The sequence below is a fragment of the Gekko japonicus genome, unplaced genomic scaffold (genome assembly GCF_001447785.1).
Source record: "Gekko japonicus isolate JY-2015 unplaced genomic scaffold, Gekko_japonicus_V1.1 scaffold504, whole genome shotgun sequence".
In the NCBI taxonomy this organism is placed as follows: Eukaryota; Metazoa; Chordata; class Lepidosauria; order Squamata; family Gekkonidae; genus Gekko; species Gekko japonicus.
In genome coordinates, this window is record NW_015164197.1 from 725222 (window position 1) to 750037 (window position 24816).

General features: G+C 45.8%; 1 protein-coding gene across 1 annotated transcript in view; it reads right to left on the reverse strand.

Moving 5' to 3' along the window:
• Positions 1-24816, reverse strand: part of ST18 (suppression of tumorigenicity 18, zinc finger) — a 177835-nt gene that overhangs the window by 94327 nt on the left and 58692 nt on the right. The window contains exons 2-3 of the mRNA XM_015408368.1: positions 11471-11525; positions 8251-8281 (exon numbers count right to left, since the gene is read on the reverse strand). Of these exons, the coding sequence (XP_015263854.1) occupies positions 8251-8281; positions 11471-11525 (86 nt within the window). The remainder of the gene's footprint in view (positions 1-8250; positions 8282-11470; positions 11526-24816) is intronic.

Below are 24816 nucleotides of genomic sequence, written 5' to 3' on the forward strand. Positions count from 1 at the left end.
AAGAAGGCCAATGCTATGCTGGGGATTATTAGGAAGGGTATTGAAAACAGATCAGCCAATATCATAACGCCCCTGTATAAATAAATGGTGAGACCTCATTTGGAATACTGTGTGCAATTCTGGTCACCACACCTTAAAAATGATATTATAGCTTTGGAAAAAGTGCAGAAAAGGGCAACTCGAATGATAAAGGGGTTGGAACACTTTCCCTATGAGGAAAGGTTAAGGCGCTTAGGGCTCTTTAGCTTGGAGAAACGACGACTGAGGGGTGACATGATTGAGGTTTATAAGATTATGCATGGGAAAGAGCAGGTAGAGAAAGAGGTACTTTTCTCCCTTTCTCACAATACAAGAACTCGTGGGCACTCCATGAAATTGCTGAGCGGTCGGGTTAGAATGGATAAGAGGAAGTACTTCTTCCCCCCAAGAGTGATTAACATTTGGAATTCACTGCTACAGGAAGTGGTGGCGGCTACAAGCATGAACGGCTTCAAAAGGGAATTAGATAAGAATATGGAGCAGAGGTCCATCAGTGGCTATTAGCCACAAAGGACGTCCTTCTTCACCCAAAGAGTGATTAACACTTGGAATTCACTGCCACAGGAAGTGGTGGCGGCTACAAGCATGGACGGCTTCAAAAGGGAATTAGATAAGCATATGGAGCAGAGGTCCATCAGTGGCTATTAGCCACAAGGTATAGATAGGGACTCTGGGGCAAGTGATGCTCTGTCATCTTGGTGCTTGGGGGGGGGGGTCAACAGTGGGAGGGCTTCTAATGTCCTGGCCCCACTGGTGGACCTCCTGTTGGCACTGGTATTTCTGGCCACTGTGTGATACAGAGTGTTGGACTGGATGGACCTTTGGTCTGATCCAACTTATATCTTACTTTTGTTAAGTTGAAGATGGACATCTAGCTTCTAGTTTAGCATGACCTACATAATTACCACAGGTAATGGCAGATACCTCATCTGTCAATTGTTCACTATTTCAACTCATTAACAACTTTTTTGGGGCAGCATTTGCTTCTGATAAAGTTCCTTATCTCTTTAGAATCACTGTGGTAGGAAGTAGGGGTGTGCATTCAGCACAAACAGAGCCGATAAAATACCTGAAAAATACCTTACCGGTTTAAGCCAAACATTTAAGCCAAATACAGATCAGAGAATCTGATTGGCTACCAAGTTAGTTGCGCCTGAATAAAGGTGATTTTTGTTAGCTTTTATTTGGGTATATTCAGCTATACCAAATGGCTGGTGGGGTCTTCTTGCATCTTGGTTTAAACCGAGCTGCAAGAGAAGCCAGCCTGAACTGGCTGGGGTGATGGGAACTAATGGCTTCATTCTGCCTTAACTGGAGCCAGCCCCAGCCAAGGCAGCACAGAGCTCTTGATTCCTGCCACCCTGGTTGATCCTTTCTTGCGGCTCCTCCTCTGCAAAAGATCAGCTGGGGTGGTGGGAACTGAGAGCTCCATGCCACCTCAGCTGGGGCTGGCTCCTCTTGCAGCTCATTTTAAACCAAGCTGCAAGAGGAGACAGCCCCAGCTGAAGTGGTGTGAAGCTCTCAGCTCTCGTCACCCTAGCTGATCCTCTCTCACCTCCCCACTGCATGCAGATCCTGGGTCCAGCTGCTTCTGCAGCACAGTTTAAACCATGCTGCAGAAGAAGCCAGGCCAGCCCTGGGATCGAGCTGGCTTTTTAAAAAAATCGGTATTTTTCTTCTCTGGACTATTGGACCTGGGGGGGGGGGAATCAAGATTTCTAAAAAATCCCAAATTCAAATACCATATTGATATTGGGATTTGGGATTTTTTTGAAATATCCAGATTTTTTCCAGGTCCATTAGACCCGAATTGAAAAATACTGGGATTTTCCCCTACAACCCTAGTAGGAAATCTCTTGTATATAAAAGCTGAATGGTGGTGGCTTCTGTCCTACAGGGTGGCGAGATTGCATGCGCTCCCTCGGCCATTGGCCTGTCAGCTGCCAGTCAAGACTACTGGCATGCCATTGGCCGGGTCTGCTCCTCTTCCCCAACCACTCCCCTTTCAGCCACTGTTCTCTGTGTCAGAAGCTCTATGTCTCCCAACGAACACACTTCTCTTGCTTAGCTCCTGTTTGGGACAAAGGTTTCCCTCAGTGGCTGTTGTGAGGAACTCATAGGGTTGCCAGCTCCAGGTAAAGGAAGCCAGTTTAAGGAAGCCAGCGTTTGGGGAGGGGAGAGGGGAGACCCCAGCTGAATAGCATGCCATAGAGGCCACCGGCCAAAGCTCCATCTGCCCCCCCCCAAAAAAAATGCTGCCCTCCACAGGATCCACCTCTCAAACCTCCAGGTATTTCCCTACTCAGAGCTGGGAAGCCTACTTTCACCTCAGTGCCTGCTGCTGGTCAACCAAGCTTGGTTTCTGTCAGTAAAAGTCCCTTTCCTCACCTATTTTGCCTTGGGAGAAAACTCATTATGTCCTTCTACCCTGCTGACAGGCCCCTCCCCCCATGACAGCCAAGGCTTCAGAGTACAGTTGAGGCTGCAGGTGGTGGTGGGGGAGATGGAAAGCTGAACAGTGAGGGGGAGATGAAGGTAGATTGAGGCTTGGCTGGAAAGGAGATATGGTTGCCAACTCCAGGTGGAAAATCCTGGAGATTTGAAAGATGGAGCCTGGAAAGGGTGAGGTTTGAGGAGGGATGGGACCTCCAACAGGTATAGTGCCATATACTCTGCCCTCCAAACCAGCCATTCCCTCATGGGGAACCATTGGTGCCAAAATCCAGCTGAGGGTTGGAGATCACTCAGAATTCCAACTGGTCTCCAGATGGCATTGTTCAGTTCCCCTGGAGAAAATGGTGGACTCTGGGTCCTTATACCCTGCTGAGTAGGCCCCCCGATGACAGCCAAGGTTATGTGGCAGTCAGGGCTTCAGAGCATGGTGGGGGCTGCTGGGGGGGGGGAAGATGGACAGCTGATCAGTGAGGGGGAAATGAAGGTAGGTTGATGGTTGGCTGGGAAGGAGATAAGGTTGCCAACTCCAGGTGGGAAATTCCTGGAGATTTGAGGGATGGAGCCTGGAGAGGGTGAGGTTTGAGGAGGAGTGGGGCCTCAGACAGGTACAATGCCATAGACTCTGCCCTCCAAACCATCCATTCCCTCATGGGGAACCACTGTTACCAATCTCCAGGTGAGGGCTGGAGATCTCTCAGAATTGCAAATGGTCTCCGGATGGCATTGATTCATTCCTCTGGAGAAAATGGTGGACTCTGTGTCCTTATACCCTGCTGAGATGCCCCTCCCCCCATGACAGCCAATGTGACATGGCAGTCAGAGCTTTAAAGCATGGTAGAGGCCGCAGGTGTGGGGGGGAGATGGAAAACTGAACAATGAGGGGGAAATGAAGGTAGGTTGATGCTTGGCTGGGAAGTAGATAGGGTTGCCAATTCCAGATGGGAAAATCCTGGAGATTTGAGAGATGGAGCCTGGAGAGAGTGAGGCTTCAGGAGGAGTGGGGCCTCAGACAGGTACAATGCCATAGACTCTGCCCTCCAAACCAGCCATTCCCTCATGGGGAACCACTGTTGCCAGTCTCCAGATGGGGGCTGGAGATCACTCAGAATTACAACTGCTCTCCAGATGGCATTGATCCATTCCCCTGGAGAAAACGGTGGACTCTGTGTCCTTATACCCTGCTGAGGTTGCCATGGCAAATCGATGCTGAGTGCCCATGGCCTTGGCACTCTCCCAGAGCCCCTTTCTAGTGCTCATTGCATTTATTTCCACAATGGGCCTTATTCCTAGTCTTAAATAAAGGTGATTAATGAACATCAGAAGTTCAATTAACATCATATACAACAGACCGACTCAATTCAAACATAACATAAAGGCATGATTTAGTTTGACTATAGTTAGTTGTGAAACCAGAATTTGGCTCCCACATGATCACTTCATTTGCCTCAACAAATGCTTGGATGATCACAGTAACCATAAGCAAATTAAACTATGATTTCATGTAATGTCTGAAGCAAGCCAAAATGTTTTAACAGCTAAAGCACTGTGCACTTCATTCAGGAAAATGAAAGCCTTAAGAACTTAGATATTTGTTTGCTTTTAAAAAATGATATTTCCTTGGGGTTTTTTGAATATATATATTGTTAATAAATGTTAATAAATATAAATTAAGAAGAGGACATATATGGTAAGCAGTGTTCCCCCTAAGAAGGAACAGATATCAGGCCCTCACAGATTTCTGGCCAGCACAGATTTCTGGCTCCCAGTGGACAGATTCTTGTCTCCACTCAGGGGCCAAAGTAGTGGGTGGGCTTGTCCTCCTGCTTAGCTTCTCGCTTGCACTATTAAGGGCACCGACTCACAGCAGCCCTCCTTCTGGCCAAGTGGCATAAGCTGGGAGCTGCTGCACTGCCAACCATGGCACCACTGCTACCACCGCTGAAGCCCAAGCCACTTTCCCATTGACACCACTGTGCCCAGCCATCCTTCAGCAACCAATGAGTCATCCTGTGTATGCCATTTGGCCAGCAATGTGGCCCAGCACTCCTCCGTGAGCTTCCTGCTGCCAGTGGCCCCTCACTGGGATGATGGAGGTCCAGGCCAGGGGGGGTAGTGAAGCCAGACTCTGAGTGCTGGTGGGTGGGTTCATGCCTTGCAGGGTGGTTTGGTGCTATGCCACCCCACCTGGAACCAGGCCATGCTCTGGAGCCATAAGGAGGACACATTGTTCTGGCAGCACAGAAGATCCTGGGCTTGCTTTCTCCTGCAGTTTGGTTTAAACTGGGCTGCTTGAGAAGTGAGCCCCAGGAGCTCCTGTGCAATGCACCTTCTCCTGCCCAGGCCATGTGTCTGCCTCCCCCCCCCCCAATGGCCTTCTTCCAGGAATGTGGCTCAGGGCTCCTCTGAGAACCTCTTGCTGCCAGCATTATGGGGGAGGCTGTGAGGGGCCTATTTTTTTATTTCTTTTTCTTTCTTTCACTCCTCTCTCCCCATTTGCTTTCTTTCCACCTCTCCTCTCCCCATCTCTTTCCTTCCTTCCTTCCTTCCTTCCTTCCTTCCTTCCTTCCCTCTGTCATTACCTCCTTCCTTCCTTCCTTCCTTCCTTCCTTATTTTAAATGTAGGCTCACTCACAACTTTAATCCTTGCAGGTCTTTTGGCTCACAAAGTAGAATTTTGGTTCACAAGACTCTGCAGCCTAGATGGAACATTGGTAAGATAAAGCTTTGGTAACTCAGCACCAAGTTGACTTATAGACCGACAGTGGAAGCAAAGCAGAGCCTCCTAAACCTACTGAAGTCAATGGAAAAATCAGCTCTGCTTAAGAATACGCTGTGAATCTTGTCAAATGGAAGGTGAAAACCTGAAACTACATGAGATACACAAACATGAATAAGATGGTCTTGGCTCTTTTTTATTAAAGGAAAGGCACTTTAAAAGCTCAGGAGGCAGTTATTTAGAATGGGAAAGAAAAGGAAGTACTTAACCACTTGCAGCTTCTCTATTCCCTCCCAGATAGTTTCCACCTGTGATTTTCAGAAGGCACAGTTCCAAATAACAAGTTTTGAACCCTGCCTCCAGGCGAAGCAGGGAGTAATTTGGCATTCTAAAACATTAAAGGTTTTCACCATCTGCTTCTCTGAAACTTTTTTTAAGGAGAGGGGAATGATGTAAGCTGCTTGTGTCCCCACTGGGGAGAACTGCATGATATAAATGAAATAAATAAATTAAAGGCATTAAGACACCACTTTACATATAACTGTGTTATGTGAACAGTTAGTTCCAAGATGTTAAGTTTCTTGATTCGAATGTCAGACATAGGCCAGTCTCATTTTAGAATTTTTGGTGGTCATGCTTGGTAAACCCAAGTCTTTATCATGGCTGCATTTGATAAAAGATGCATTTTGTCGCATGGCCATTCAGCTAAAAGCTAAAATTCACTTGGATTCTGACATGTCCTTGGAATTTCCTTGCTACAGCACTTTAGAAGTAGGATTTGAAGAATTGAGATTTTTGTGTGTGTGAAGGATTGTTGCCATCTTTTAATCTACATAATGTGCTATATACTATTTTATCTAATGCTTTCAGTGACCCAGTAACAACGCAAGGGCAAATAAAAATTATGCAGCAAGTCTCACAACCTGGTTTGTGGTCTGATACATAGAATTCAGATGCAGATCAGGAATCTCTATTGCTTATATGTAAAACGAATCCCATACTCTCCTCAAGAATAGGTAAGTTTCACCAGGATGGTCTTTCTGGCCTTGGAGCTTCCTGGTGACTGTATTGAACTATTGATGGCCAATATACAGATATAAGTCCACATGAGGATTTCCTACATTAGAAAAGAAGGCTCTTGGATATGAGCACTACAATGTCAAGAGAATGCATTTTCAAACCTACTGAATATAAAGAAGATAAAGAAAGACAGTTTAGCAATCAATGTTCACTCTTCCTCACCCAAGTACATAAAAAGAAAATGGAGGAGCTGAGACCATGGTGCGCTTTGAGAAACTTCACCAGCCCCATACCCAGAAATTTTTTGTTGGGGTACCCCAAGGTGCCATCTGGGTTGGCTGGGGGTTGGGGAGGAGAGGGGCCCACCAGAGCTGCAGACCCACCCAGCGCCTGCCTCGGCACACTTCCCAGCCCACCTCTGGTTGCCAGGCTTCCTGGGTGGCAGCAGCAGCAGCACTGTGCTGCGGGAGGACCTGCCCAAGGAGGAGGAGGTGCCATGGAGCAGCTGCACCTGGCACTTCAGGGCTGCTTTGCTGCCCACCGCCACTGCCTGGATGTGATGCAATGGAGGGCCACTGGCAAGTGGTGAGGCAGCCCCAGCCCCACACAGTGCCCCATTGTGCTCATCTCCATCCCCACTGGCCTCCTTCCTGCTGCAAGCAGATGGCATGGCATGAAGTGTAGGTAGGGACAACCTGTGGCCACGGGGTGTGGTTTGCAGGCTGGCCTCTTGCCCCTGTTCCTTTGTCTGGTGGGGGACCCCCTGCATGCCTTTGCCTCCTCCTTCCTCCTTCCTCTGCTGGCTGGCAGGACCCAGAGTGCCTGCACTCTGCCAGTAGCTTCCCAGGGCTCTACTTGCACCACCTCCCTCCACCTGCCCAAGTGGGCCCTAACTAGCAATTGTTCTGGCAGCAAGCCAAGCGTGGGCTGAGATGCGCTTCCCCTCCATGGCAAGCCAGGTGTGGGGGGGGAGACACGGCTGTTTGGAGAGGGTGCTGGGTTGTTTGAGGAGGATGCCCGACACTTGTGAGTAAGGGCCTGAACTTCACACAAGAAACAATGAGAAAGTCTGGGGGAGCCTTAGACACTTGGCTGATCTAAACAAATGGCTGAGAGTGCTGCCCTTTCCAGTTATCCCTGTCTGCTTTTCCTTTTATCCTGTGTGCTTTTACCATGCTGCCAGTGGAAATTGCTACTATACTTGCAACTCGTAACTCAGCAGACCCAACTATATTTTCTGAAATTTTTACACCTATTGGACACATCCACTCTCTCAGTAAAATATATCAGTATACAGTATGTGGCCCAGGTGAGCCCAGTCTCATCAGATCTCAGAAGCTAAGCAGGGTCAGCCTGGTAAGTATTTGGATGGGAGACCACCAAGGAATTCCAGGGTATGCAGAGCAAGGCAACGGCAAACCACCTCTGTAAGTCTCTGAACTTGAAAACCCTACAAAGTCACCAAAAATTGGCTATGACTTGATGGCACTATACTCACACACATACAGTATATTGATCAGTATATCAGTAAAATATGGCAGAGGCACTGAGGAAGACGAACTATAGGAGCCATGTGAAGCAGAGTCACTCCTTGCCATGGCCCACCACCTTGCTACAGGCCGCTGCCTGTGGCTACCTGGATGTTACTACTTGCATGGTTGTCTCTTTTGAGCCTCTATGAAATCCATCAAACAACAGGGAGAGGGAGAAAGAATTCCATTTTCATGTTTAGTTCTGTGGGGAAAAAATCTGTCTGGAATAATAGAGGAGGAATTGTCTACTTCATATCCAGCTTAAGACACACAACAACTCTCATACTTTAAGAACCATTGGACTACTAATCGGCTGTATGTTTTGGTGCACTTTAAAAAAATCACTGCTCCTCCTCCTGGCACATAAAAAACCCTCAAAGAACTATGAACTCAAGATTCACTCTGTTGCTAACAATGAGATCCAATAAATATGCAGACCAAGGGTATTTTCCAATAACAAAGTTAAGAGATAAACTTCTTGAAACTTACCTGAGCTCCTGTGCTATCGAATCCACGTGTACTGTTAATAACAGAAGGGAAGAATGAATCAGTTTACATGTAGTTCTATGCACCTGCCTATTTTCAGTGACAGAGCAGAGATTGAGACAGCACAGGTGACTCTTTATTTCCCCCTAACCACAGGATTATTGTTGTTAATGACAACTGCTGAACTCTGCACAAGATATAGACAATGCTTTTCCACAGAGAAAAACAGCCGGTGTACCTTTCTAGTTTTTTAAAAAAAAGATTTGCAACAAGAAAGCTTTATTTTTCTAAGTGATAAGTTGATTTGGGAATGGAGAAAAGCTGGTGTTTACAAATACCTGCCCACACAAGGCTACGCAGCATATTGAAAGAGCCAACAGGTGGTTCTGAAGATTGCTCATGTTGCACAGGCAGCATCCGCTATCCCACTTCTGGGAAAGCATTATGGCTGTATTAAGTCCGTGTGTGCAAGAGACAGGCATTTTAAACCCTAAGTATGTTTAACTAGCTAGCTAAATGAGAGGGATCACGTTTTCAATGTTTAAAGAAAGTATGGCAGTGCATTAACTCTGATTAGAAACTGTTAAATGAGACCTGGGCAGTAACTCTGTCATTCCCTGCAGACTTAAATGGATGGAGGCTCTCTACAGTGTTCAGATATGCAGCAGCAACTTCATTATGCTATTGCAATTGCTCACCTCATTGAGGAATTGATTCAGATTTTACAGAACTCTGTGGAAATGCTTCATTCATTTTAGCTTGGGTAGAGTCAGATCTTAAAATAGCCTTTTATTCCTGGTTTTATTCATATCAGTTATACGTATTATACACACACAGGGAGACATGAACAAAATGTCTTTGCTCTAGGCTCTATTTTTACTAGAAATAAACTCAAACCACTCCTACTGTTTGGCTTAATTTTCTATTTTTGTTGAAAGGGCTATCAAATTTGTGATGGCACTTTACAAAATTTCAGCATTTCGTGAAAACACATACAATGTAGCTTAAAAACATATCTGACTCAACCATAAGGGAATTTTACTGTCTGATCCTTCAAAGGGGCTTCTTCTCATACAGTAAAGATCTTCTGGAGAAATAAGATTCCTGTTCTCTCAGTGGGATACTGGATCCAATCTGGTGTTCTTTATAAGCACAATATCAGTGACTGGGTGAGGGGTGCCAAAATCAACTGTTTTAATAATTTCTTTACAACAACCATGAGAAAATTCCATTTTTTTGTGTGTGAATAGCTAACTGTAGGGGATAGCTGGGCATTTCGACAAACGTTTCTCTTCCTTTGGGATGTCACAGTGTTTGGGTAGGCTCTCATCTTAATGCACTGTTGCAACACTTCACAATTCAGCTCTCAACTCTGACGTTTACTTTGAGGAGTAAAGACTCTAACAGTAAATAATTTATCACTACAGATTTCTTTTAAACAACAATGGTAAGCTCATATCCATGCCTGGTGATCGCCACTGAAGCATTTCCCATGAGCTGGTTCTTACCCTAGCCGGGGGAAGCTGCTTTACACAACCATCTCCAGTGTAATTAGAGTGAAATTTAAAGGACCAACTCCATCAGCAGAGTCCTAAACAAGGAAATGGCAACCTGCCAGGAATGGTCAGTGTGTGCCTGCCAGCCCCTCTTCATGTGGCTGGACTGTTCAAATACCACCCCAGCCATATAAACACATGAAGCTACCTTCTGCTCTGATTGGCAGCTGCTCTCCAGAGTCTCAAGCAGACAGAATCAACTGAACTCCAGAAATACATTCAGTTCTCAAAGTCCGCATGCGTCAATCGTTTCAGACATTTTTGGTCTACTTGCTCTTGTGCACAGGCAATGCGTGTGTATGAAAGGAGAATGGGCTATGCAGTTTGCCTAGATGATTTTCTGCTGTACGATGTGGGGATGTCTCAGGGGAAATGCAACCAGTCTTCTGGTTGTGTGCTCTAAAGGAGCAAGGATAAGGCCCTACAGCCCCTTTGCAAGTAATGCCTACATTGCCTTTTGAAGAAAATTGGTCAGAATATACGTTCAGTTTAAAAATGGCTCTCTTCCCCTTTTTGTCTTGTATTAGAGACATTCACACATGGTATAAATGAATAGGTACTTTGCAGTGTCTTTATGGGGTCACATATGAAAATACCCTTGGAGTTGACATGATCCCATTAACTGGTACTGGCACATTAAACTTATAAATATCTAGTTGCTTAAGTTCCGCCACAAACTTTGAAACCAGAATACATTTCAAATGAAGGCAAAATGTCCTATTTATTTTATTTTACATATGTCTATTTCCCACTCACTATCAAGGGTCACAAAAAGCATTATCAATTATAATAAAAACTTATTTTCCTTAAGGGGTTGTATTGCTAGTCAATCATGTTTTCCAGATGTTTAGCTCATTAAGGGGCCTTTTAATCTCAATATTACATTACCATCTGTTCCTTAACTGATGACAAACAGAAAGTTTAACTTTTTATCATAAATTCAAAAAGATATATACATATATTTAAAAATGGAAATATTGCAGTACTTTCAGAAAGAAACAGAGTCAAATTTAATTTAAAAATAGTTATTTCTTGCCTACAGCAAAACTGATCCAACAGAAAACAGAAACACAGGAAACTGTATATCCATGGGTTATCCAATTTAGCATAATATTTGAAAGGGATGATTCTCATTTTGTGCAGGGTATTATTTTATCATTGTTTGCATCGTCAAAGCTGTTTCATCTCAAAATATCCAAAAGCATCAGTTGGATTTTTACAACTTAAACCTACATAAAAGAGATTCAGGTGGGTATCTATGTTTGTCTGAATCAGCAGAACAACGTTTGAGTCCAGTGGCACCTTTAAGACCTACAACGTTTTATTCTGGATATAAGCTTTCGTGTGCGTACACATTTCTTTAGGTACTGAAGATATTTGAAGAAGTGTGCATGCATACAAAAGCTTATACCCAGAATAAAACTTTGTTGGTCTTAGAGGTGCCACTGGATTCAATGCATAAAACAATCACACATTAACAAGGTCCCCCCTCCGCATACATCCAGTCACATTTCACCTCTTTGTTTCTGCAATTTGTATCCTCTTGATAAAAATGAGTCCTAAGGAAGGTGTAGACTCACTGACTACCCATGTGGGACCATGTGCAGAAATCATTATATTTCATGGTGTGATGAGCACAGGGTCATAGAATAGGTCTTCTAACTCACCCTTGGTTCCTCTTGAGCGGGTGCGCAGCTTTTTATCTTCGCCATCTGCATCCATCTGTAACAGTAACAAAAAGTCTTTAGTTAATCCTATTCAGCATTGAAGGCAGTAGTGGAGGAACTGTTAATGTGTCTTACAAAGTTTCCATAGGCCAAGAACTTATTAATCTTGCCACTCATATAAACTGCCATCTGTGAATATTATTTAAGCATAGTTCAGAAGATATTCATAATGGAAAAATATTTAATTAAGCAATTGCTAATTATTCTTTGTGGACAAGTGCCAATGTCTACAAGTGACTCCTGAAGATTTGCTTTCTGATCCCACTGAAATTGAATAAGTACTGAGGGAGGGATGCATTGCTCATAAAAGAATGCACTGCTGTGTCACACTGGTAGCAGCAATGGTTTTGGAACATCATGCAGGTGCAGTGAGGGAGCTTGGAAAAACAACACTAGGAACAAACATCATCATCGGATATAGCATAATGGTGAATCTGTTGTTTATGGACAAGGTTATAACAAAGGCAAACATTGACAGAGATATGGCATAGAGTGACTAAGCATGGAGAGAAACTTCTACAACTTCAGTCCAACAGCAATTTCCCCTGTGGCCTTCATAGCTAACATGTTCATGATTTTAAAATAAAAAAACACAAACCTATTAATCTGAAGTCTTCACTGTATATTTTAAAATAGTCTGGTATATTCTTACATATTATATCTTAATGCTACATTTTGCAGGCAACAAGGGGAACGACTAAATCAGATAATGTGATACTAGGTGACTTCAACTACCCTTGCCGGCTGGGTAAACGTGTGCTCAAGTCATGCTGTAGAAATGAGATTCCTAGATATCATAAATGAATGTGCACTGGAACATTAAGTCACAAAGCCAACCAAATGGGGACTGATCTTGAACCTGGCCCTGAGCGGGCTCAAGACCTTGTGAGAGATGTAGATGTTGTTGCTTAGATTCAGAACAGTGACCACAATGCTATTAAGTTCAGCATTCATGTCAATGAAAAGTTACCCCTCAAGTCCAAGACAGTAACATTTGATTTCAAAAGAGGGGACTTCTCAGGGGAACAGTTAAAAGGCCAATGAAAGAGAAACAAAAGAAGGTCAAATCACTAGAGTATGCTTGGAAGCTATTTAAAACTGCAGTAACTAAAGCCCAAATAGAAGGCATTCCCCAGGTTAGGAAAGGTACTGCCAAGTCTAAAAGAATGCCTGCATGATTAATAACACAAGTTAAAGAAGATATAAAAAGTAGAGAGGCTTCTTTTAAAAAATGGAAAGTATTCCCAATGAAGTGAACAGAAGGGAATACAGAATCTGGCAAAATAAATGTGAATTAATGTACGTGAAAAGAGAATTTGAGGAGCGGGTTGCTAAAAGCATCAAGAAAAACAATGAACATTTCTTTAAAAATATCCAGCCCAGGAAGCCAGCCTGAGAAGCAATTGGGCCTTTGGATGACCAAGGAAGATTGGCAGAGAAACTAAATTAATTCTTCAAATCTATGTGCACTGTGGAAATTATGGGTCACATACCCTATGCGACAGCCACTATTTTCAGGAAGGGAGTCTAAAGAACTGAGTGAAATTAAGATGATGAGAGATGAAGTTTGAAACCTACTGGAGAAATTAAAAACAGTAAGTCTCCAGGTCCTGATAGTATACACATAAGAGTTCTTAGGGAACTCAAATATGAGGTTGTTGACCTCCTAATCCACAGATGTAATTTATCACTAAAATCAGCTACTGTACCAGAAGACTGAAGGCAGTGTTTCCTCTAAGCTGTGTGCATGAGTGACCACTCATTAACACAGGAAGCCCCGCTCAGCAGCAATCTGGAGCTGCACAGGGTCTTGCACTGCCCATTGCCCATTTTACGATTACAGAAGTTATATTTTGTTCTGGATGTGTGTGTGGGAAATTAGAGGGAACATTGTGGGAGAGCAGCAAATGTTACACTCATTTCTTAAAAGGGATCCAGAGGGAACAAGGAAATTGCAGAGTAGTTAGCCTAACATCTGACCCAGGAAAATTAGTAGGAACTGTACTCAGAATTGTTAGACACAGGGGTCTTTTTGTAGAAAAAGAGCTGCCGGAGCTCATTAGCATAACTCATTAGCATATGCCACACCCCCTGACATCACCAGAAGTGTGTCATAAGGCCACACCCCCTGACATCACCAGAAGTGTGTCATAAGGCCACACCCCCTGACATCACCAGAAGTGTGTCATAAGGCCACACCCCCTGACATCACCAGAAGTGTGTCATAAGGCCACACCCCCTGACATCACCAGAAGTGTGTCATAAGGCCACACCCCCTGACATCACCAGAAGTGTGTCATAAGGCCACACCCCCTGACATCACCAGAAGTGTGTCATAAGGCCACACCCCCTGACATCACCAGAAGTGTGTCATAAGGCCACACCCCCTGACATCACCAGAAGTGTGTCATAAGGCCACACCCCCTGACATCACCAGAAGTGTGTCATAAGGCCACACCCCCTGACATCACCAGAAGTGTGTCATAAGGCCACACCCCCTGACATCACCAGAAGTGTGTCATAAGGCCACACCCCCTGACATCACCAGAAGTGTGTCATAAGGCCACACCCCCTGACATCACCAGAAGTGTGTCATAAGGCCACACCCCCTGACATCACCAGAAGTGTGTCATAAGGCCACACCCCCTGACATCACCGGAACCTCTTGATGACTGTTTTTTGTTTCTTGTCCTTGGCCCTTTTGGTCTGTTGGTTATGATCCAGCTCTCCCTCTTCCTGTCACATGACTCTGATATCACATCCCGGGATGCTCCTTTGTGAGCGACTGGCATTAAAGCTATGAGTGAGCTATTTGGCTACTGCATAAATTAGTTTGCTCTGGAGGCATCTTTCCTGAATTAAGACAAAAATGTATGAGCCGAAGGCTAAAAAACTGTTAGCAACCTTGCACTTAGAGGAAACACTGGACAAAACCCAGGTGCCCTCAGGAGGTCCACCAGTAGGGCCAAAACTCCAGGAGCCCTCCCACTCTTGCCCCCCAAGCATCAAGAATGCAGAGCATCACTGCGCCAGACATAAGAACATAAGAGAAGCCAAGTTGGCAGGGGCCATCAGGAGGTCCAGCAGTGGGGCCAGGACACCAGAAGCCCTCCCACTGTTCCCACTGTTCCCCCACCCCCAAGAACCAAGAATGCAGAGCATCCCTTGCGCGGGGAGGGGTGGCCGGGCTTCCCTTGGTGCCGTGGTTCTCTGCGGCCCCCGGGAAGTGCGGGGAGGGGTGGCTGGGCTTCCCTGGGCACTGTGGATCTCCACAGGCCTGGGAAGCACGGGGAGGGGTGGGCGGGCCTCCCTGGGCACCGTGGAGCACCGCAACCCCAGGAAGTGTGGGGACGGTTGGGCGGGCCTCCCAGGGTGCCGCGGAGCACCGCAGCCCCAGGAAGCACAGGGAGGGGTGGCCAGGCCTTCCAGGGCACCGTGGATCGCCGCAGCCCCAGAACGCGCTGGGCCAGGCGGCTGTGATTCCTGGGGCGCTGTGGTTTTGCGCGGCGCCAGGAAGCACAGTATGGGGGCGCAGACCTTAGCAGGGCCTGGGGAAGCAGAGGAGGAGGTAGGCAGACAACTTACCTCCTTCTTGGCATCCTCGTGGCACTGACTGAGGCCTGCTGGGAGCAGGGGGCGGGACTTGGTCATGTGACCACCCCTCCCCCTGGGCTGGTCACTCCCAGAGCTGCACTCTGGAGAGCTCCGGCCCCATCCGACCCCTGGTTAGACACATACAGGACCAAAGCCTACTGAGGGAAAATCAGAATGGCTTCTGCAAAGGACAACTGCAGGAGATGAATGAACCATAGCTGGCACGGCCATCAAGGAGTGATGAGGATGCATGTGGTGGCATCCACTATAATTTTCTGGAGAACCGTGGAGATGAGAGGGAATGGAGCAAAAAAATAGAATAGGGTCCCAGTCCATCTGTGGAGGAAGGCATCTCTGAGGGATCGGGCAGACGGGGGACCTCAAGTGAAAACGAGAAAGCATCGAGCGTTCTCCGAAGTCACAAAGCCAGTTATGGTAGGGCGACTGAACTCGAGGAAAACAGGGTGAAGATATCGAGGGTGCAGAGACCATTAGTTGTCATGAGGAGCCGAGCGACTGAGACGATCGGCATCGATGTTCCGAATACCGGGAATGTGTATAGCTGATATGGAGATCGAATGTTGAAGACACCAATTCTAGAGTCGTAGAGTCAAGTGACAAAGGCGAGCAGAGGCAGTGCCTCCCTGCTTGTTTATGTAGAAGCAGGGGTCATTTCCTAGAAAAAGAGCTAGGGGAACTCATTAGCATAACTCATTAGCATATGCCACACCCCTTGACATCACCGGAAGTGTGTCATAAGGCCACACCCCCTGACATCACCGGAAGTGTGACATAAGACCACACCACCTGCCATCACCTGAAGTGTGTCATAAGGCCACACCCACCACTCAGTCTTAGTCTTAAAGGTTAGTCTTAAAGGTGCTATTTGAACTCTTGGACTATTTTGCAGCAACAGACTAACACAGCAATGAAGAGAGAAAGTTTTGACTTTGCTGCCCAAGGGGAAAGGGGAGGTGTAAATATTTTAATTAATAAATAATATAGCAGCTTTGCACCCACCTTCAGTTAAGATCATGGGAGCAGGCTGCAGGCTCCCTTGGACCTCTCGTTGCATTTGGGAATCCCTCCCTCCCTCCCTTTCCCCAGCTTTGGGGTAATGCAAGCCCTGTCTTAAAACATCCTGACGGTCACTGTGTTAGCCTGTGTGCAGCAGTAGCAAAGAGGAATAGTCCAGGAGCACCTTAAGGCCTACCAAAATCTGTAGCTGGGCAGGGGCTTCTTCAGATACAGCTCGAATGTGAGCCCATCTCTGTCCAAGAAATAAGGACAGATGGACTCACGTTCTCACTGCATCTGAAGAAGCCAGCGGCGAGGCAGGAAAGCCCCTACCCTGCCACAGATTTTGTAGTTTCTAAGGTACTCCCGGACTCTTCCTCTTAAAAAAGCAACCCACCTCTGCTCTTAAACGTTCCCGCAGGCTGCGGAGCTCTGATTAAAAGGGGGCAGCGGCAGCATCTCAGCCAAATAAACAGCGAGCAAAACAGAAAGGCTGTGTGCTGTTGGTGCAGGCGAAGCACCTGTTTATGCGTTTGGGGCCTGGAGGCTCCCAAGCCCTCTCCGGGTTCAGCAACTCCAGGGAAGCGCCAGCAGCCGCCGCCGGGCTCCTGCTCGACTTTGCCTTGATAGGGCGTGTGCGCGCGCGCTTGGCTCATGTCGCAAGCTGTGTCTGCCTGCAGACCCCAGTGGGAAATGGGGGGGGACCCTCCCTTCGGAGAAGAGCTCGGCTAGCACTGGAGCTGCCACCCTTCCTCCTGCTGACTGCAAATGGTGGGGGAGAGGGGGCCGGGGGGAGGCTGTCGGTGGCAACGGCCAAGGCACTGCTGGTTGGCTCTGCGAGCGGGCCCCTGCCCTAGCAGGCCCCTGCCACTCCTCCCGCCCGCCTGCTCACTCCGGCGCAAATCAGAGCCACCGCCTCCTCCTCCCTTCTGCGCCCGTGGCGGGGCTGAGCTTTATTTACGGAAATGGCGGGGCCGGGCCTGCGCGCGTTGTCGCGTGGCAGGGGGCGCGGCTTCATTGTGTGCCCCCCACACCTCACCCAGGGAAATGGCGATCCCCCACGATTCCCCCCGAATCGACCTCTGTGTAGAAGACAGTAGCAATGTTATCTGAGGTGACCTGAACAACCTTGCCGGTCAGAAGAGGAAGGAATGAAATCAGGGCTAGATGAACAGCACAGAGCTCCAAGGCTCTGTGGAGAGTCCTCGCTCGAGAAGTCCAAGTTCCTCTGGCAGACAGAGTCCTGCATTGGGCTCCCCAACCCCAAAGGGAGGCGTCTGTTGATAGTCAGATCTCTGGAGATTGATGTCGAAATGGCATGGCGGAGAGGAGATGCTGCAGGAGAGAGCACCAGGCCAGGCTGCTGAGCACTTGAGGTGGAATTGAAAGCATTGTGCTACAGTGACCCCTCTGGGGATCCAAGTTGCAGATGAACCAGAGCTGGAGTGGGCGCATTCATAATCTGGCATGAGGGACCACAAACACTGTGGAGACAAAGTAACCGAGGAGTCTCATGATTGAGCAAGCTGACTGTAGGGGGCAGTGCTGAAAGGTCGAGACTAGGGACACAATGTCCTTGGTCCAGGATTCTGGGAGGAAGGCCATCTCAGTCATGGTATCAAGGCAGGCTCCGAGAAATTGTAAGGTTTGAACAGGTAAGGGCGGACTTCATCGGATTGATGCAGAGTCCCAAGGACCATAGGAGAGCCAATGTGGAATGAACATCCTCGAGTAGTTGAGATCGTGTTGAGGCCACAAGAAGACAGTCGTTGATGTACGGATAAAGAGCAATCCCTCTGTGGTGCAATGCTGCCATGAGTACAGCCATCATCTTCATGACAACCCTGGAGGCCATACAGAGGCCAAAGGGAAGGACCCTGTATTGGTAGTGAGTGGCCCCAATGGCAAAGCAGAGAACTATGTGATGTTGAGGTCGGATGGTGACATGGAAATAGGCATCTTGGAGATCTATCGATGCTAGTCATCCGGACTTGGGGAGGAGAGGAAGGATAGATTGCAAGGTAACCATTTGAAACTTCTTGCAGAGGACAAAGAGGTTGAGATACCAAAGGTCCATGATAGCCTGCAAACCGCTGTCCCATTTGGGAACTAGGAAATACTTGAAGCTGAGAGTTAGTTGCGCCTCTGGAATGACCTCAATGGCCCCTTTGTCAAGAAGCGTAAGCACCTCTAGATGAAGCGATGGATCCAGGGGCGTGATGACAAAGTGAGGGAGAGTTGGGGACAAAATGAACTCTATGGCGTACCCGACCTGTATGATGGTAAGGACCCACGTGTCGGTAGTAATGTCTTCCTAAGTTGGAAGGAAGGGGAAGAGCCGGGTCCTGATGGGAAGGGTGAAAGAAAGAGGTGGTGGCAGGCAATCCAGGTGGTCAAACGGACTGCTTGGGTTGTTCCGGCTTTTTAGGTGCTTGCTGTCTTGGGTTTTGAGGAGGTGGATGACAATCATAGGGTCATCACTGCCATTGAGAAGTGGCAGCAGGGGAAGGCCGATGTTTATTGTAATAAGGCTTCCATTGTCGGTAGTGAGGACATGGTGTGGAGGTAGAGATTCCCAGATTTCTAGCTTTTTTTCTACTATCATCAACAGCCTTCAGAGTCTCAGTTGTCTGAAGAGACGTATTTTGATGCCAAGCATGCTGATGAAGAACAATGGAAGATGCAAGGGCTTTGAAAGAACAAGTGACAGCATGGTGTATCAAGTTGATTTGTTGTTTTGAAATCGTGCAAGTCTCTGAAACGGCAGCAGATAGTGTAAGTCTACACTCGTCTGGAACGGAATCGAGAGCTGGTCGAACAGCTTGAGCCACATTAAAAGCATAAGCAGAAAGGTAGGATAGGTAGCTGCCTAATGTTCATGGCAGCTACAGAGTAGGTTTTATTCGCAATGGAGTCAATTTTATGGCCCTCACAGTCAGGAGGAATGGACTGTTGAGGCTGCTTGGATTTTGAGGAGGAGTGAATTATTATCGAATTCAGTGAAGGATGGTTGAATAGGAATTTTCCTGAAGACTCTTGGATCTTATAAATGGCATCATATCTCCTCGATACTGGAGGTACATAAGCAGGGCAATCCCAGGACCTTGAGCACTGAAAAATGCACCGGAAGCAAAGGCAGGATTGTGGAAGGTGGCAAATCTGCCTGGACTAGTTTATGGATGACATCGGTCACGGCCGGGGTATCGGTAGAAGCCTGCACTTGAAGAGCATGGCCATTTGAGTAATAAGCTCCAGATAGGCTTTCGGTCCCTCAGTAGGTGAAATAGAGCCGTTACAGCAACCATCGTCCTCAGCCAGAAAATATCAGGGTCAAGATCACCCAAAACGGAATGGTCAGACACCGAATCCAGAGATGGTGATCAAAGATGTTGAGAGACATCTAAAGCCATCTGAATATCAGCAGGCAGATGGTACCAAGGTTCTGATGGAGAACGCTTTGGGGCATCCACTAATGTCGACGCATCAGGAGGCTGGTCAAGCTCCAGGGAATGGATTGAGGTGATAGAGTGTGAGCTTTGAGTGTGAGACAAGATGTGGCGGTGATAACGGAGGTCAGTGTCCCACGATGGCATATAGTGGTCCCGGTGAGGAGTGGAGGACCTGGAGTAAGAGCGCGGGCGATATGATCTACGATGCCTGATATCTGGGGACCAGGATCTGTAATCGGACCAAGATTGTGATTGGGAGAACGATCTGTGGTAGTCATATGCCCTGAAATCATAACATGATCGAGGAGATCAGGATCGACTTCTCATAAAATGCTTCTTGTCATCCATAAGGTGGATAGGTAGCTGGGAGTCACGAGATGTACAGTGACGGGCAGCAGCTCTCAGAGAACCATGGCGAGAAGGAGACTTCCGTGGCAGTGACTTAGAGTGTTGACCAAGCGGAATTTAATCAGTTGGAGAGGATAAAGACAGCGGCAAAGTCGAAGGCTGGTGCTTAGACTTCTGAGCAGGGGTTGCCGTAGAGGCCACCTTAGGAGTCGATGTCGAGAGACCGGAGATTATCACGGGATCGAGCTTTGGAGCTGAAGTCGATTTTGATGGCTTCAATATTGGCGTCAAAGAGGGTTTATCATCTCACTTTTTAGATTTCTGTTTTGAAGATTTAGCATTCTCTGAGAGAGAAGAAGGCTTCTGAGGGACAGAAGAGGTACGAGACATCGTCAAAGATATTGCAGGGTGCAATGCAGCTTCCAAAAGAACTGTGCGAAGGCGGGCCGCCCTATTCCTACAGGCCTGCCTGGTGAACTTGGCACAATGAGGGCATGAGTCAACCCTATGAAACTCCCCCAAACAAATTAAACAAAGGTTGTGGCCATCATTAGATGGGAGTTTAGCAGGACAATGGTGACGGGACTTAGAAAATAGGGTGCAGCCCATGCAAACACCTTCCCAACCAAGGGGAGGGGAAGGGGGGAAGCAAAAGAATGAAAGTGAAGAAAAAATAGTAAAGTGAACTCTTTTTTTGGTTTGTTTTAGAAGAAAAATAAAGGAAAGGAGCAAAGACGAGAAGAAGTCAATGAAGAAAGGAAAAAACTCAGCCAAGGCAATTTGAAGAGTGATTGCTGCGAGGTGTGAACATGAAAGCAGTCAAAGAAGAACTGAGTGGGAGGCAGCTCTCTCTCCCACTCCAGGCATGTCTGCTCCCTGGGGGGGAAGACAGCCCGCCAAAAAAGACTCCTGAGGCAAGCTCTGGAATATTCTCCGATTGAGGTCATGCACAGGCACCCAACCCATGTGTGGGACTGCACAGAGACCACGACAAAGATCATAAAAATACAGTTTCCAGCTAGTTAAAAACTTACAAGGATCCTTGGGTTTTATACCTTCCTTTCAAAGCTGGCTAAGTATTCCAACAGTCACAGGTGAAGCTGACACAGGTCTCCTTTTTGCTAGTCAGTATTTCACAAGTTTAATGGGAAGAAAGCAGGTTTGCAAACGTGTGAGGCTTATGCAAATATCACCTTCAAAAAGATCCAGACCAATGAACCATTCTCTGGGCATGATCACACTCACAACTAGCCCCACCATAGGCGCAAATGCCAGGCGGATTTAAAGGGTGCGATCAGACACAAACATCTGGGAAGCACCCTTCACCCATCAGCAGCCCGTTTTGCTCTGCCGCAGAAGCAGAGTAAAAAGACACCAGGAAAAGTCCAGTAGCAAATGGGTTGCTATGGGCCACGGATGGAGTTTTCCATGTCTGATCACTCCAGCGTGCTCTCATGGCATCAGGATGGTCTGATCAGGCCATCCCGACTCTGTGCCGTTGTTTTTCTCCCCCTTCTCGGTATGCACATCATCGCAAACTCCATAGAGAGCCCTCAGTGCAGTGATGCGATTAATCGATCCCTCATTGAAGCATGTCTGTAACAAATGGCAAAAAAACCCAACTCACCCACGGTTGCATCTGATCACGCAGTGACGGGCTGTGCCCACAGCTTCCAAGGACTGTGTGATCATGGAACGGTGGGTCAAATCCCTACAAGGTAAATAGTCTCGCTCCCCCCCGCTTTATCTCGTGCATGTGACCGCAACCTCTCCCTACTTTATTTCCTAGCAAAATAAACTAATAATACCAATAAGGTCATTTTCAAATTGGAAAGGGTTTTTAATGGCTGTGGGTTTTAGTAGTTTGTTAATTTTTATGATCTTTTGTGCTATTTTATAATACTGTCATATTTTACTTTGTGAACTGGCCTGAGAAGGTTCTCTGGAGAAGAAGTGTATAATTTTTCTATATAAACAACTCTTTTTTCCGCTATACAGTCAATTCACACAACCATTTAAAAGTGTGTGTGTATGTGTGGCGGGGTGTATGACTTGAGAAACAGCTATCTTTTCCTCCATTGGCCTCACTGAGTAATTTATAGACTGCCTCAATGTACATGGTGATTTACAGACATCAGAAAGACAGATCCGTGTCAAAGGGGGATACTTCCTAAAATTGTCAGAAGAGAGAAAATGGGTGGTGGAGAGGAGAATACACTAGAACAATCAGCAGTGATGGAATATCTGCATAGAAATATCAAGTCAGGTAATTGGAGATACAGGATTGGATGGAGGAGGGAAATTCCAAGGGAAGAGATGAGATAAGGATACCCAGGGACAGTGTATAGACAGAGGAGCCTTTGAGGAGGGTGGGATACAAATCTAAAGAATAAATGAATGAATGAATAAATAAATATAAGGGTTGAGAATAGATCCTTGAGGGATCTCCAAAGATAGGCTCCTTCTGGTGTGTGAATTCAATCTTACTATCACAGAGTAAATTAGTTGACCAATGACCTAGAAAAATTAGTCCATAGTGTGAGGAAAGTTGATATTCTGATCAAGCAGTTGAGCAATTAGTTCAGAAGAGAAGGACTTGGTGTAGGTGTGCATTTGTAGAAACTTAATCTTCACTGTGTCTTCTCCATGTCTCTGCTATAATGTGTAGCATGTGATTGTATAATGTGTGGCTATGCCATATGGAGAGACTAACATGTAGACTGGGTCTCAGATTTCACTAATTCAAATTTAACCGTATTAAATGGCTGTGTAAATGAGTCTATAGTGACACTGCTGAATGCAATGTTATCTAGATCATACTACTCATTATATTCCATAGTTGCTAGCAATGCTTCACTCTCACATTGCAGATTTTCAATGGTTTTTATTTGGATGGAACATCATTGGCTGTCTAAAATGCAAACAGGACCTACTAACTGCTCATTATCCACTGAAATTATAAATATGAACATAGTTTTCTCATGTGTATTATTACTAACTCATTATTCACCTAATTGTTAAAAAGTGTACATATTTTCCCTGGTCAAATGTTGAAGGATACCCCTCGATATGTTGAGCTTTATTGTAAAGTCTACATACAAAGCACAGAACACCTCCCCTTTCAAGACTACGGAGAAGGGAAGGGGGGTTGAGTTAACCAATTGAAAGATGAAAGAACATTTGTGTGCCTCTCTGTTTTTTCCAGCTAATTATTACAAAGGACTACATGAGACACGGAACATATGGTACATGACATATGACCTAAATAGCTCTTTACAGGAATAAACAAGCAGTCAAATGCTTGAACAGATTTTTGAAAATGTTATGCAAATACTTGAATAACTCTGTTGCTTCCATGTTTGTCGCATGAAATCTGAAACCAGAAAAGAATATACATATTTTCAACAGCACCCAGTGGTGAGAAACCAAATGTCATATTTTATCAGTTTGATTTGCAGCTAATGATTAGCAGCCACTGTGATTATAAAAATAACATGTTTGTTTGATCAAAGACTGAAACTTGCCTGCAGTTGTTTGCTGCTATTCAAACCGTACACAGGGTTGGTTGCAATGTGACTGCAATGGTAATGGGAAACATGGCTGTGTTCTCTGATGCTGACTAGTGATTGAAGGCACTGACCTGCCATAGACTTATAATAGGGGAGCAGGTGTGGCAATGATGGACTTTAATTTCCTTTAATAAACCTTTTATGTGCCACACTTTTACTGCCATTCTATGCTCTCCAAGGTCCTGCACATAATAGGTTCATTACTTTTGATTACTATAGTCTATTGAGACAAACAACTCCAGAACACACTATATATTATGTTCAGTTAAACCAATACAGACTATTTATCCAGTGTGCATTATTTCACCTGCAACTCTGCTGACAAAATTAACAACTACTCCTGTAAGCTCAAACTATTAAAACCACTGGTACCCCTTTGTCATCATTTCATAATAAATACCACACCAATCACTGTACTTTCTCTTTTAATTGTGAAGCAAAAAAGGGGGAGGGCCTACTGCCGCTTTCCCCAGCAGCAGTTACTTGGGTTTTATTTTGTCATGAATATTTAAAAACCACACAATGGGCAAAGGACACCAGCCAAATCAATATAGGTGATTCTTTCTATTGATTTTCTTTCTTTAGGAAAATCATTTGAATTTATGACAGATGTTTAAACAGATTAAGATTAAACTGGCTAGGCCTATTTAGTATGATGAACATAGCAGTGTAAACCTATCATCCTGATCTGTGGGTGTCTTTTGCATATAAAACAGTCCACTCACACAAAACAACCCCCCCCCAAAAAAAAGCATTCTTGCTCAGGAAATTGGGTGCAGGGCACACTGGATATGGATGTTCTGTGTAGTTCTCAGTCATTTAAGTAAATCTTTGCCTGTCATACAAACTTGGACAATGCTTGACAGACAAGGCTGCTTGGCATTACCTAACTGCAGTTACCTACCACCACTAACAGGGCAAGCCTGGGCAGAGTTGTACCCTTTTAAGTCCACTGAAGTCAATGAACTTAGAAAGGGGTAACTCTGTTTAGGACTGCAGTGTTAAACCTTTTAGTAGAATGATCTTTCATTAGAACTAAGCAGAAGTTCTGGACAAGGGAGTTAGAATCTGGATGACACAGCAACCTTTTTATTTCCGATTCATTATGTATGTTAAAAGAATGTATCCTGTATTTATTTTCAATATGCCATGCAAAAATATGTTAATAAGCTTTCTCAGAGGTCCTAGCCTCCTTTCTGACATCTAAAAGGTAGCAAATGCTTTTATACAGAGAAACACTCAATCGTGCAATTTCTATCTGCAATCTGAAGTGATATGGCTCATACACTGGTTTAATAACTCAGCGAGA